The sequence below is a fragment of the Dermacentor albipictus genome, chromosome 8 (genome assembly GCF_038994185.2).
Source record: "Dermacentor albipictus isolate Rhodes 1998 colony chromosome 8, USDA_Dalb.pri_finalv2, whole genome shotgun sequence".
Lineage (NCBI taxonomy): Eukaryota > Metazoa > Arthropoda > Arachnida > Ixodida > Ixodidae > Dermacentor > Dermacentor albipictus.
Genome location: NC_091828.1, coordinates 72,483,185 through 72,498,445, shown reverse-complemented (window position 1 = coordinate 72,498,445; position 15,261 = coordinate 72,483,185). Strand labels below are relative to the sequence as shown.

General features: G+C 47.4%; 1 protein-coding gene across 5 annotated transcripts in view; it reads left to right on the top strand.

Moving 5' to 3' along the window:
- The window catches only part of step (cytohesin steppke), a 100,300-nt gene extending 86,631 nt beyond the window's left edge, over positions 1-13,669 (top strand). For 4 of the 5 annotated variants that reach the window (XM_065455905.1, XM_065455894.1, XM_065455906.1 and 1 more), the window contains exons 2-5: positions 4,280-5,071; positions 6,360-6,436; positions 11,195-11,415; positions 13,458-13,669. In XM_065455905.1, the coding sequence (XP_065311977.1) occupies positions 4,280-5,071; positions 6,360-6,436; positions 11,195-11,415; positions 13,458-13,539 (1,172 nt within the window). In that variant the 3' untranslated portion in view covers positions 13,540-13,669. Of the gene's footprint in view, positions 1-3,753; positions 4,064-4,279; positions 5,072-6,359; positions 6,437-11,194; positions 11,416-13,457 lie in introns of those variants that run through there. The other variant, XM_065455883.1, reaches the window with a different exon arrangement.
- The last annotated feature ends 1,592 nt before the right edge of the window (positions 13,670-15,261 follow it).

The window sequence follows — 15,261 nt, the reverse complement described above, 5'->3', positions numbered from 1 at the left end:
CAGCCAACCAGCCGGACAAGCGCAGGTGGCGAATAGATTGGCAAGCTCTTACATTTAGCCTGCCAGTTTACTAGGGAGTTTCCGAAGCGGCTTAACGTACCTGTAAAGATGGCCTGCCTCACTGCTGCGCAGACCTCTAACGCAGCTTGTCTTGCTTTGTAATAATTTTGTTCATCCACTTGTATATGCGATGCGAAAAGATGGATAACTGGGCTAGTTCGTAATGCATTATTTAGAAAAACGAAATTAGTGCTATAAATACACGGGACGTACAAAAGGAACATACACCACACGCGTCCCCTGTGTGATGTGGTGTGTATTCCTTTTTACACGTACTGTGTGCCTGCAGCGCTCTAAGTTAATGTATATACAACCTTGCTCCATAGCGCCCCACTAACTTTGGGTCATCTGTATCTAAAACGTCCTATATTACGGCTCATTGGCAAACTGGAGATCGGGCCCGAAGGTAGCAGTGCTTTCACTGAAACAGTTATTTAATTAAAAAGTTAGAGCATTTTGTGATTGTAGAACTTCACTCAGCTGGAACCCCAATCATCAAATAATTTCGTAGAAACTCTGTGCCGTTAATCAGTTCTCGGTAATACTTATTCAAAATGCGTCATGAAATACACTGCTATACCGGTTTGTTTCCCCCGTGTGACAATTTTTTTTCGCCGTGACGAAGAAAAAATTTGGAGGATGCTTAAGTTTCGCCTTTAAGAGCGGAACGCGATCACATTCAAAGATCCCTGACTGCTTATTTCTCACGCTTCCCGGCAACTGCAGCTGATGTAACCGTAATGTTGACCGGGAAACGCTGGTGGCGAACACTCTGCAGGAAGGCGAGCTTTCTGAAAGGCGGCCTCTTGCGTAGGCCGCGATGGCTGGATAGATGGATGTTATGAGCGTCCCCTTTGGAACGGGCCGGTGGGTTGCGCCACCAAGCTCTTGCTATTATACTGCCTAATGTCACACCTAAGTTAAACAATAAAAAAATAAACACTATGAGCTCCCACACCCAAAGTTTCTGATCCCCTATTGCTAACTTTGCTTTTGTACGTCTCCGTTTTTTGTCGCTTCCCTACTTTTCGTCCACCAATCCTCCAATTGCCTCTTACTAATGCTTATTGCGGTCATGTTTACTTTTCCACTGCCTCCTGCTGAATCCAAGGACTTGAAGGAGGCCGGTGGTGCCTAAATCGACCGCTGGGTAGACGTCTTCACATTCTAATAAGACATGCTCCATAGTTTCCCTAGCTTTATTGCAGCAAGCACATGCTTCTTGTTCCTCCTTGCGATGCGGCGGAGGCGAGCGCCATCTGAAGGTGTTGCAGGGAACCGGGCGCGTTGATTCGTGGCTTCCGAGATAGGCCGTGGCCGCTCTATGAATGGTAGAAACGCTGAAAAAAAAGGCTTTTTGTTTGAGTTTCTCCGTAACATAAGTACGTTTTCTCGCGTATTCAAATTACAATCCGACGCTATCGTTCCTGTAGGTTGTGTGTAAGTTGTACTTTACGATTTTTCTGATGTATTTTAGTTTGAGAAGTTCAATTTGTTCAGTAACTTGCGCTACGCGGACGGTCTGCGTGGTTGGGTTTGTGTGGTTTGGAAGGGTTTGCGCCCAAAGGATGGTCGACGCGGGAAGCCGGACGTTGTGCTGCACGAGGCCCTTAACGTTATCGCCTTAGTGAAATGACGGTGACGACGACATGGAGGAGTGCAGGACGCCTCGCGTTATGTACTGCCGATGCTCGCACGTGTCTCGTCCAGAGTGAGCCGTTTGAAGAGAGGCACTGCATCACTGTCGCACCCGGACACGCGTTGCCTCAACGCGGGTCGCACTAAAGTACACCGCCGGCACGTGCTGCTGCCGAGTGTCGCAACCCTTTCGCCCCCCCCTCCCCCCCCTCCAATATATGACGCGAGCTTGCACGCACCGCTGCTCGCATATGCGTGGCCTCGGCAGTGTTGAGTCCTCCGAACAGTTGAGCGATGCGCCCGGGGTTCGCATTTCCCGCGTCTGCGTGTTTCGCAAATGCGTTGCGTGTGCAGTGTACGACCGCTGGTTGACGCAATGCCCGTCTCTCTTCCGGCGTGCTCGACTGATGCGAAGGGCACGTTGCGCTCCCTGCGGCGCGTGGATGTTGTGGCGCAAGCGGGGCAAGACTGCTCGCGTGGGCAGGATTAAACGCAGCGGCCGCGAACCCCGGGCTTGAGTTGACGCAGCTTTTCGCGGGGCGGTATAGCTACGCGTGTGTCAATGTATATGTGTGTGTGTATACGGAACTATGCGAAAAACACCTGTCTACCGAGGTGGTCGAAATTAATCTGGAGCTCCCCTTTACGGTTTCTCTAACAGCCCTTGGTCGGAAGCGCTTTAGGGCGTTAAAGCCGATCGATTGACACGGTATATAGTAATAATTAACAACGTTGCGCGTTTGTTTGACTGATAATTTGCTCTTCTGCACCGCGGGTGACCGGTCGGCAGGCACGGGCCCGTCGCGGCTGCGGGTCGTCGCACGTGCCGTGCTCGTTCTCCCCGCACACATCGGGGTCAGCTCACGCACGTGTATCGGGGTCGTTCTTCCGCGATCGATTCACTCGAGCCCGTATAGCCACGAGTGGGGAGGCGCGCGTGTCGCGGTTGCTGGCTGCGTTTTTTTGCGGATGCGCCATGCGGGCGTGCTAGCGCCTCCGCCCGGCCGAGGTGAGTCGAGCGTTTTGGACGACGAGCCTCCTTGTTGGTCACGCCCACCGCCCCGTTCGTCCCGTCTCGCCTGCGCCGAGGTTGGCTTTTATCGCCGGTGTAAGTGCGGGACGCCGCAGTAGAAGCAGCAGCGCTAGCGCAATCCGCATTGTTTTGCAGCCGTGGGTGCATAAATTAGGAAGACCCGTTATGTCGTAACGGTGCACAGTTATTGTACGCTCGTTGTTCGCTGGTTCTGGCGATGCGCTTACTGAACGCGACGTTGCAGTTACGATTGCCGTTTCATTCCAGCGGTGGCGGAATGTGTAAAAGCGATCGTGTGGGGGGCCCGTTAAGGAAACCCCAAGCTGGTCGAAATTAATTGCGTCCCTCAAATGGCAACTCGCTGTACATTTAGGAATTCGTCGTACGTACATTAGAAAGTTCACTATAACCGGTTATTATTATAAAGGAACTACGACACTGTCGCTGCGTAGCGTACTGCTAGTCGTCGTGCGACATTCTCCTTATTGATGTCACTTTGTCGTTATTGAACTGCAGCCTCGCAAGGCCTCAAATAACGCGGGAGTAAATACGCTTAGAATGAAGCAGTACTTGTAGCATGCGGCTCCAAATATCTGCGCTATACCGCCAGGTTTGCCGATCGTTGTTTCGATCGCACACACCCGCCCGACCTTGGCGATGCAGCGATGTCGTGGACTTAGGTCCGGCACAAATGCCTACTGGTCCTTCGCAGCAGAGGACCGAGTCGGGATGAATTAGTTAATTAGCTTCATCGGCGTCGCCGCTTCGTTTCTGACGCGCCGTCCAGGGGCGCGCCAGACTTACGCCGTGCGTGCGCCCGCGACGCGTTGTCAGATAAGCACGCGAGATAAGCGGGCAGCGTCGGTTGCCCTGCATGGCGCTTGTTACATAGGCCAGTCCGCCCGCCATAGCGGCGTTAGCGAGTGCTATTTATATCCGCGCCAGCCGCTGTTTTGGGATTGGGGAAAAGGGCCATAGTGTACACGCAGAGGAGGGGGGTGCCTGCGCGGAGACACTTTTGAGAGCGTGGCCACTGCATGGAACTTTCGCGCCTCCAGCAGGGCGTGGCTTTTGTCGCGCCGCATACGCGGCCTCGCCTCGCCGTAAACGCGAGCCGTTGTGCCGAGCCTCGATACGTTTTCGTAATTTCTCACACCGGGACGCCTCTTTCCGCAAGCCCGTGGAGTCGTGAACGCCGCTTCGTCCGCATTCACTCCGCGGCTGTTTGTGCAGTTAAGTTTAAGCAACCACCGTGTTGGCGTATAACGTCACCCGCGAGGAAGCACAGTTCTGCGCCGCCGTCCACGGCGAAGAGAGAACGATTGCGCGAGCGTAAGTTATGCGGCGTCCTCAAAACTTTCTCGAAGGACTTCCGCGGTTTTTTCTGCATACGCAATGTGGCTTGGAGTGCTCCCCACGCGGTTTCGAGCGTTCCGCGTGGCCCCAACTTTTCTAGCGCGTTTTCGTTCTGCCGCGCTGAGACTTTCCAGAGAAGCTCAGCCAAGACGCGCGGTTGTCTCACGGACGTTCTCTCCCGTTTCCTCGCAGACCTGACTCTGGAGGAGCAGCGGTTGCTGGCCGACATCCGGCAGCGCAAGGCCGAGCTCCTCCAGGAGATCCAGCAGCTCAAAGACGAGATCGAGGAAGTGACGGCCGAGATGGAGCGGCTCGAGGCCCAGGAGTCCGCCGACGGCTCCAAGGGGGCCACGCGGAGCAAGCAGCTTTCCATCGGCAAGAAGAAGTTCAACATGGACCCCAAGAAGGGCATCGAGTACCTCGTCGAGCACGGCCTGCTGCGCGCCGACGCGCCGCTCGAGGTGGCCCAGTTCCTGTACGGGGGCCAGGGCCTCAACAAGACCGCCATCGGCGAGTACCTGGGCGAGCGGTCCGACTTCAACATGCGCGTGCTCGACGCGTTCGTCGAGCTGCACGACTTCACCGACCTGATCCTGGTGCAGGCGCTGCGCCAGTTCCTCTGGTCCTTCCGGCTGCCGGGCGAGGCGCAGAAGATCGACCGCATGATGGAGAAGTTCGCGCACCGCTACTGCCAGCTGAACCCGGGCGTGTTCAGCAACGCGGACACGTGCTACGTGCTCTCCTTCGCCATCATCATGCTCAACACGGCGCTGCACAACCCGTGCGTGCGCGACAAGCCGTCGCTCGAGCAGTTCGTCGTCATGAACCGCGGCATCAACAACGGCGGCGACCTGCCGCGCGAGCTGCTCGCCTCGCTCTACGAGAGCATCCGCCAGGAGCCCTTCAAGATACCCGAGGACGACGGCAACGACCTGATGCACACCTTCTTCAACCCGGACCGCGAGGGCTGGCTCTGGAAGCAGGGTGCGTGGTGCCCCGTTCGTTTCGACTTCTTTTTCTTTATTCGGACGGGTGCGCTTCGTGTGGCGCGGTTGTCGCACCCTTTCCCGAGTTTCTTATACACTGGCACTGGGAGAGTTTCTTAAAAAGGTTGAGTAATGGTGGTAGCAGGCAATGGGGGCAAATGATATGTCGTGAAGCGCATTGCGAAAAGGAAAGGAATTTCTTTTAAAAGTAACAAAGGTGACATGTCACACTTCCTATTCACCTACAATGGCTAGAGCTTCTTCTCCATTGGAGCGTGCCCGCTCTCGAGGCAGAAATTAGGTGCCTTGTGGCACCTTCTGGGGCCTTGCGTGCAGGGAGCTTCGCTGTGGTAGAGGACCTCACTGTCTTATTGGTATTAATTTCAGCACGCCAGTTCACAGCATGAACCTGGCTTGTGCTTGAAAGGCTGTGCTTGCGTTCCTATCTATAGACTATTGGTAAGGAAGGAGGTTTTGTTGCGCAGGAAAGCTGACTTCAGGGGTTTGCAAATAGTGCATTGGTAACTGGGATACTTTTTGATTCCTCTTGCACAAACCTGTAACAACCATGGTCAAAAGATCGTGCAAGGAAGTTTTCGGCGTTTCCTGTGGGGTTTATTCATTGTGGCATTATTTTGGCCTGATTGTGTCAGCATGACCTGTGCTATGGGTGGTCTTGCCTGCAGTTTGATCTTTGAAGTACTCTATTTTTGGAACGCCTTTCGTTTATTAGGTCATTTTATTTGATACTCGCATGGCAGGAGACTTTAGGAATCATGGTGTAATTTCAGGAATGTGTGTGCACCAGTTCTGGCGTGCCTTGATTTGGTTAGAAACTGCAGACAGACGTTTATTCCTTATGATGGAGCTAGCCTTTACCTCTTCCGTGAAGTTCAAATGTGGTTGACGGGAAATTCAAATGTGGTCATTGACGCTTTGCTTTTTTATATTTTCTTAAAGCCGCATAGAAATGAATCGCATTTGCTTATCAAATGCACAAAGGAGCTTGACTGGAAGGAGTCACTGCACCTTCACAAAGAAATATGTAACATACGGCTAAACTGCTTGCCAATGAGTCCACTTATGCTGCATGGAATTTGGTTGTGTACACTATGTTCAAAGGTTGCGTTATAATAATTTGCTGCATTGTGGTCAGTAGATTCATGTGGTTGCATTAAACATGACTTCAACACTTTGAAATTCAATGTGTAAGGGCATTTCACTAGCACTGCTGTCTACTTATGTTCTTGTTATCTAAGTTTTTATGATCACCTTTTTTTTTACAGGTGGTCGTTATAAAAGCTGGAAGAGGCGATGGTTTATTCTGAATGACAACTGTCTCTACTACTTTGAGTACACCACGGTGAGTTTTTGTGGTTGCTTTTCTTCAGTACATACATTCAACGAATTGAGCTTGCTCAACACATATTACAGTGAAAGCTCGTTAATTCGAACTTCAATAATTCGAATTTATGGATAATTCGAACTGTACGATTTGGTCCGGCCAAGCTCCACGGAAGTATATGTATAAAAAAGTCCGTTAATTCGAACGCCAGAAGGTTCCCTCATGGATAATTCGAACTACGCTCGCCTGGCACACGGCCAGAGAAACGCGCCTACTGCCTACACACAAGGCTGTATTGCCTCCGAAACGGAGAGAACGGCGAGAGAAGGCAAAATCGGAAAAAAATCTAACCGACGTGGGGTCAGCCAGAAGGCAGCGGTGGCTGCCGCCCACCCGTTCTACGTAACCTCCGAGACTTCTTGGCCGTTGCGAATCTCGGAGGCTTTGCAAATCTTGTACAGTTGCTAATGTGCGGAGATGGCACTGCAAGCTCCAGAACACAGCGAATCAAGTACGTCGCAGCTGCGCTTGCAATCAAGAACCAACGAATCAGGGCTTTCGCCATTTTCACATGTTCAGCGTCTTTGTCTCGGCAGTCTTCATCGGTTGTGCATCTCTGTTTTCAGCGTAGGAGGTATCAGCCGTCGCGATTCATTGTGATGGTGTTAGGCCTCGGCTAACGTTCGTTTCGGTGGACATCGGTGGTGCGGCACAGTCGGACCCAAAGCTTCGACTTGAAGATGGCGTGTGCCGCGGGCACACGCAATCACTTTCTGACACGCCAAATTTCTGACATGCCCTACTACTTCCAAATTGCAGTGTACTGTTGCCCTCCTTCACTTTCGTTAGTTCGAACTTTCGTTAATTCGAACTGAAGCGGCTTCCCCTTGCGGTTCGAATTAACGAGCTTTTACTGTAATACTTCAAATGTACTGTGCATTTGGTTAGTGCATTAGGCATATGCTATGCTTGGAAAAAAAGGTAGTCATTACGCCAAAACAAACTAGTACCAGCTACTGCACTTAGACATATGCATTTGGTTTTCATACAAAATGAGACATTTACTTGGTATTGCATTACTGAACTGTGCACCATAGTTATCTATTTCTTATTTGACCTGTGGTATATCTTCACAGGAACGTGACAGCTCTTGGAGTGGTTAGTGGAATGTGAGGTTGTTAGCAAATTGCTCTAATGCTTGCTTTTTGAAGTTATTGTCAAGATTGTGAACGATTTTCTTAATCACGAAGTTTTAGCATGACGTTCATGGACGTAAAGGCATGAGTTTTCCTGTTAAAATTATAGGAAAATTATTTTGAAGTTACTGCTGCTCTGTTCGTGCTCAGATCTTGAAGCACAATCACATTTTGTGTACCGGCTCATTCAGTATAACACTTTGCGCTGCCACTTGCATGCTTTGTCAAGAGAGTGTAAATTTGCCTTCCTGGGCGCTCTTCGCAGTGAGGGATGTCTAAGACTTGGTACCTATGTCACTTCCGGTGCCTTCAGTACAGCAAATCATAACATTCCAGATGGTTTCCATTAATCGCTTGGGGTTGCATCTGGGAGTCACAATTGAAAGCAACTTGGCATTTGTTTTCTTGAAAATAAGAAATGTGGCAGTGCCAAGTTCTACATTGAACAATCCAAGCCATGAAATGCAATCCGTCTGCAAAATTTGAGCAGGAACAAAGCAGCAGTAAGTGCAAAAACTTTTTCTGCAATTTTAAGTCTCTATACATTGTAGTCGTGCAGCATGGCGGCGTGCAGACATTAGGACCATTGTAATAATGAAAGTGCAGTTTGTGTAGCACTGTAATGCACCAGAAGTATTAGAGGGTGGAGTGCATCAAGATGACATACCTTTTCACGAAGAAAATATAACGGCATTACTGGTATCAAAGGTTTTCAGTGTAACTAACGTCAGTGTACACTGACAAGAACAAAATAGACCGCAACTTGTCGGTGCTTTCTGCTAGAAACGTTTTGTTACTCTGTGCACCCAACTAGCTCAGGCAAGCACTATTTTGAGGTTTTACTGGCCTTTGATCACTGATTCTGCAATGTCGTATAGTTTTATTGCGATAGAAATTATATGGACACTCCAGGCACATTTCTGCCGTTGCTGTGAGGTTCCGTATGAGTGAACATGTGTGAGAGTGAGCTGGCGAACGCGGTTAAATCTCACGTGCGCGAGTGAGGAACGCGGCCCAGATGCGTTCCCTCTTCTTTGGCGTGCGAGGCAGGGGGCTGAGGCTAAGGAGGAGGGACGTTCTTCTCCGGCGACTACTACGTTGCCTCGAAGTCCTCTTAGGAGTGGAGAGACAACTGCAGCGCCTACTACGGCGTTGGCCACGTGAATCGTGGACGCGTTTGGCGGACGCTGTAGGAACGCATTGCCAGCGCTCGTATCTTGAAAGCGGTCTGCGACGTGACTAAAGTGCGCACCCGCGCGGGCCTCATCTTCAAAGCGATGTGGAATGTTTGCATAGTGCACATAGTGCCGGTAGCTTCGTATGCGCTGTGCTTTTGACGTTTCGTACGCATTTAAGCGAAAGATGCATGGAGGTCAATTGGCTCACGGCTGCTGCCGCGATCCCTAACTCCAGCGTTTTCAGACAGTTTCTGCTGTCATCCAGTGGTGTGTGCTCATGTTTACCTGTGCGTGCATGACACCATGCTCGTTAATTTAGTTAAAATATGTTGATGGGCTAGTTGGTGTGAATCCATGATATAATGTATAAGTGCGACTGAACAAAAACATTGAAAGAAGCAGACACACAAACCGCTTTGTCTCCGTGTGCCTGTTTCTTTTTACATCTTTGTTGAGTGATGCTTATGCATTCTATCATTGTTAATTTAGTTAGTGAATTGTGAATGTTTGCAATTTTATACAGCAAACTACTATTCTTACTTCGTACAGCTATCTACTAATTTGCTGTTGAAATCGGTGCTTCGCTTTTCCGGTGGGAACTGCGACTACTTTAGAGAGATGTATTCTTCTTGGGAGATGTATTTAGCTTAGAATATTCTTTTCCTATTTTAATTTTGTGCCGTAAAAAGTATGTACCAGCCACCAGAGGTACAGAATTACCAGTCTCAGTTGCCAATCACATCAAATGAGGAAACATCTCTTGAAAAGAAAAATTGGAAGATCCCACAAACTGGCAAATGGTTTAAGTAAAGCTTTTATTAGTCTTAGTGAAAAACGCTGTTCTTGATTAGTGACAGTTTGCAAGCAGATGCCACATATCCAGTTGGACACAATTTCACTAATAACAGGCTTGCTCAATTGAAACTTGTGCTGGATCTTGCACGTGCCACATGATGGCAAAGGAATGACGATGATGGAACGACTTCGATGGCATGAAAACAATGGCATGATGAGAAAGGCATGATGATGCTGGAGTGACCATGGAACCATGTGAACATAAAGATGACTGCATGATGACAATGGCAGGGCGACACTTGGAATCACTACGACAAAATGACTATGATGGAACAACCACAATGACATGATCATTGGATGAAGATGACGGTCTGATGACAATATGCTGCCAATGCTGGACTAATGCTGATGGAATGACAATGATGACAGAATGACAATACTAAAATGGTTGCAATGGTTTGACGGTGACAGCATGACACAAGGGCATGACAATTTAATGAAGATGACTATGACGAAGGCGTGTTGACCACAGCATAACAATAATTGGGATATAGGTGGAATAACAATGACAGAATGAAAGTGATGACATGATGACAGTAGTATGATGACATTGGGATTACTACGATATAATGGCAGAATGATCACGATGGCGTGCGTGACTGTGACAGACACAATGATAATTTCATGACGATGATGGTATGATGATGACGGGTTGAAGAGGGTGATGGGCTGACAACACCTGACATGACAATGCATCGGCAGTGGCAGAGTGGAGGTGGTGGAAGGATGACGGTAACATGACAATGAAGGAATGATAATGGCATCAAGGCGATGAAGTGATGGCATGTTGGTGTTGCTGCTCACGTCCTCCCTTATGTGCATCATTTGCCACTGCAGGCCACCTTGATTTGCACTATATCTAGTGTTTGTTTGCACTATGTCCAGTACCAGCCAAACTTGCAAGACTAGCTTGTAGCCAGCTGAGATGACAAGAATACAATGATGGCGTCATTACTTTACACATATTCAAAGCTGTTCGGAAAGACAGGAGTGACGGGAAAGTCGAAGAAAGAGGCGAAGAAATCTTTGCTTTAAAAAGAAAGGGCCAAGGTCTAAGCAGACCTGCTTATAAGCCAGCCACCTTTAAGCTGCTGGTCATATAGAAAAAAAGCAATGAGGTCGTTTAATGCCCTGTTGTAAAGTACTACCTGGTACAAGCCTGTGCAGTCACAAAATACAAGGTATATTTTTACTCTTCATTCATTTGTTATAGAGCCCATTCCTATGTAGGCTGTGGTCACGTTTATATATTATTAGCTTCTTTCCTACTTGCCTTGATTTATATGGGCACAGTTCTATGGTTGTTTGGCAGCCGTATGTAACTGCATATAAAATGGGAAAATTTCGGCTATCACGATGCACCATTTTTGGGACAATGAGCAGGTAGATGTAAGATAACTGTGCTTGAACAGAGCAGTTGAAACAGTAGTAAAGGCGAATTTAATATGGCTATACTGTCTTTAGGTACCACCAATTACACGTTGTCTCTGCTCCCTCCCCTATACTTCATTAGTAGTGTGCTAAGCCCTGCCTTTGTCTTCACACAGGACAAAGAGCCTCGCGGCATCATCCCACTGGAGAATGTGCAAGTGAAGGAGGTCCAGGACAGGCACAAGCCCAACTGCTTTGAGCTCTTCTCGGTGGGCAGCGAGCTGATCAAGGCATGCAAGACCGACTCGGAAGGCAAGGTGGTCGAAGGCAAGCATACAGTGTACCGCATGTCGGCTGCCACACCCGAGGAAAAGGACCAGTGGATACAGTGCCTCCGGTCAGTAGTACTTTCATCTGTGGCTACATCCCACATACTCGCCATCTGGCTTGTTGGGAAGCTTTCATTTATGTAGCGCTGCTTGTAGAGTCGCCTGCGATATGAGCTGCAACACACTGCCGGTGGTTGAATGGGCTCCGAAATTGCATGATGGCTTCAACATATGAAAAATTTGTCTGATAAATACCACTACTTGATGTGGCTTTTACTTCTCCAAGTTCTCATATGTCGGTGTTATGGTGCAGTCTTGGAGCGTGTTCGACCACGGGCAGTGCATTGCTACTCGTATTGCATCAACTGCACATATACATATAGCCTTTCACTTTGTGTTGCAAAGAATGTGGTTGTAGCCATCTACCAAGAGCTTTACTCACATAATTTGCTTATATAGTTGCACCCTGTTTCTGCTGAATGCAAGTCTGTTCGTTAAACAATTATGTGTGGCCAAAAATTTTGAAAAATGCCATTCGTAGTATAGCCTTGTTAGTTCGGATTTCATGGGGCAGAAAAAAATGCTGGAATTAACCTAATGTCGAATTACTGAGGGTATCAATAAAATAATAAACAAATGCTTACTACATCAATACGCTTTTATTTACTAAATGAATAAACCCCGTTTCTATCTTGTGCAAAGCACTGCAGAAATTGCAATTCTTATCATCTCATGACCGGTAAGTGCTAGCAGTGATGAAGGCCACACGACTTGCTTCTCAGTGTGGCCGTGGCACGCGTATTCATCTGTGGCGTGCCTTTCTCTACCACGTGCACATCTAGATTATTTTTTCGCCAGTGCGCTCGTTGCCAACAGAACGTCTGTCCATCACGATCCTCTCCATCACATTCCATTCTCGACAGTTTCTGCTGTGCTTGTGACATTGTGTACACATTCATGCACTTGTTGCAGCAACAATGTTGTTTGTCGCAACCGCTGTGGACGAAACAGCGGTCACTATTGACACGATCATGGATGGCAGCCGTGCAGTTATGAGGTTGCTGGCCAACGCATTAGAGTAAAAAGGAACCTACTGTTTGCCGCAACCACTGCCGGCTAAAGCTTGGTTGTTGTGAGTGCAATCATGGATGGCGACGACACAGTTCTGAAGGCACGTGGCCAACACATTGTTGTGCTTGGCGGTCAATGCAAGCATAAAGGCTACAAAGCTACAAACAGGCGCGAAGCACTCAAACTTTCCTGTTGTTCATGTACGATTTCCACTTATGACATGGCAATGCAGACTATGCCACTTCGTTTTGGTTGGACGCTAGTACCATTTTTGCTGTTTTGTGTCATTCTGCGATTGCTGACAGTTGTCCGAGTTAACCAGTATGTGGCCAGATACGTCCGAATTAATGAAAGTTTGATTCCATTAAGTAATGCATACGCCTGCCAGGACCAGAGGACAAGCCCGAATTATCTGATTTTTTGATGTAATGAAGGTAGAATCAGTGAAGTATAGGTAAGAAAAATTACGAAAAATTCCTAATTTCTAGAGCTGCTTTCAGGCTCTATGCTATTGCATGCGAATAGTTTTCTACAATGATTTGCCATTAAAAATCCGAAGTTTGTTAGATGCTTTTTTTCAGGCTAACTGCTGTCACGCTGAAATGCTTTTGTACTGTGGCAACAAGAGTGCTATGACACATGGCTCTTTTGGCATATTAAATTGTGGCATTTCTTGTGGCTTTTGTCTACATGATTGGCTGTTTACCTTATGTAAGTTTAAATATGGCAAAGCAAATGTAAATTAAGGTACTGAAATAGTAAGGGATGAGAGGTATGTTTTGCAGTAGCTGTCATGGACACCAGATTAGGCAAGCATATAAAGTTCTATCTGCCGGTACCTACTTGCTGAATTTCATGGTCATGCAGTGAACTCTGCAAACTGCTTGCACATAGTCAGCATTGCTAATAATCTGCGAGAAGGGATGTGTGAAAACATTCCACTGATGCTCTGAAAGCCTATGAGTACTACTATGTTGCAAATGTCAACCAGGAGTTCCTTATGCTTGACTTTGCACTCCACCTTTTTGTGTCATTGCAGCCAGAGCATCAGCCACAACCCGTTCTACGACATGCTCTCGGCACGCAAGAAAAAAGCAGCGCAACACTACAACCACAAGTGATGAGGGATGCGGGTCCCCTGCAAGCCGTCCTCTTCCAAGACAGTGAATCTAGTCACAATTTTTTGTATATACATATATATATATATAAACCCTCTAATGATTTGCAATAATAAACAGTGATTTTACTATATTTCTTTGTGTATTACACAAATGTGACAGCATTGCGTCACCAAGAGCTTGTGTGCACTTTCTACATGATCTTTTAGGTAGTCACTACTGAGGGAAAAACTTCAAAAAAGGCACACCTTAAATAAACTGAAACGAGGCTTCTGTTCATTATTTCATTATTTCACACCCGCTGTGCTGGAGCCCTCTCTCTTCTCCAGCTACTACAAATTGTACCGAAGAATCTCAGCTCTCTCTGAGTGGTATAGGGTTAGCATGAGATTAGACGCAGCAGAACAGGTATTGATTGGTGCGAAGCAGATGGGTGAGCTAACATCCCTAGCGCATAGCGCCTGTCTGTAATATGACTGGTTCAGGTGAGAATTGCATAGAAGGAACCACATTGAAGGCGTTCCTAAAAAAAGGATTACTGAAGACAAGCCATCTGAAAAACATGAGCTCTCATGGTGGAAGCACAAAGTTCCAGTCATTTCAGGGCATTTTCCTGTTCTTGCTGAAATATACTGCTTTAGAAATATGTTGCTTGCTATGCTGTTGCCATTGCTGGGTGCCTGGAAATGCAGGAAGTATAATGTCCTTCCTTTCCACCGCAAGCAGATGCACCACCATTTTCTTATAATTGGCAGCCACCATGAACTCTTTAGATGGCAGTGAGTTCATGTGCCTTTACTGAGGCGATTCCAGCTTGGCGTTAGGATTGATGGTGCTGTTATCTGGCTAACTTACGTCTGACAGGGTTGCATCTTTTAGTACAAGTGATTAGTACCTACTTCTGTAGCTACTTTTGGCTTGAGAAACTGAAAGAAACCTTGCAGCCCTGACAACATTCATGTTTTATGTGGCATTGCACTGAGGCAGTTGCTAAATTTCTAGAAATCATTTTCTTTCCTTGCTAGCAACTCCCTGATGACTGAAGGATAGTCTGAGTAGTTCCCGCAAAAAAAAAAGGGGGGGAGCAACTAGCAAGTAACTTCCGTCCAATTGCCCTACGCTGTAAACATTGGGAGCATGTCAAAAAAAATCAAAATTCCTAGACTAGCATTCCTACAAGCTTCTAGCATGGGTTCTGAAGAGGCCACTCAAAAGTCACTCGGTTAATTGCAGAAGTCCACACACTGGCATCATCTCTACAACAACGGCTTAACAGCGTATGTTCTCTCTGTTTTACCAAACCATTAGACTTTCTACATCACAACTGCTTAATATTTAAACCTGGGAATCTTGACTTGCCTGAAATATAGATTATAACTGTGAATTGGGCTAGTTGGGTGTGCGTTTCTTAGTTATAATCAAAACAGCGCTAACACAAGGGACAAGGAAATGCTCATGTGAACCTTTTCTTTATTCAGGCCTTGTGTTAGCAGATATAGATTGATGCATATTTAACTGAAAACCGGTTTTGTTGAAATAGGTGGAAAATACTAAACTGTTTCGCAGCAACACCTATGGTAGCTGGGTAGCGTGCTGGATCCTTTGCTGTTCTTTTTTATATTGATATCGTAAGAACTGTAGAGTGGTTTTAGTGTGGATTTGTGTGCCAGCTGTTTTGTACTGAGATAGGCGCTAGCAACGACTACGCTGAACTTCACACACTCA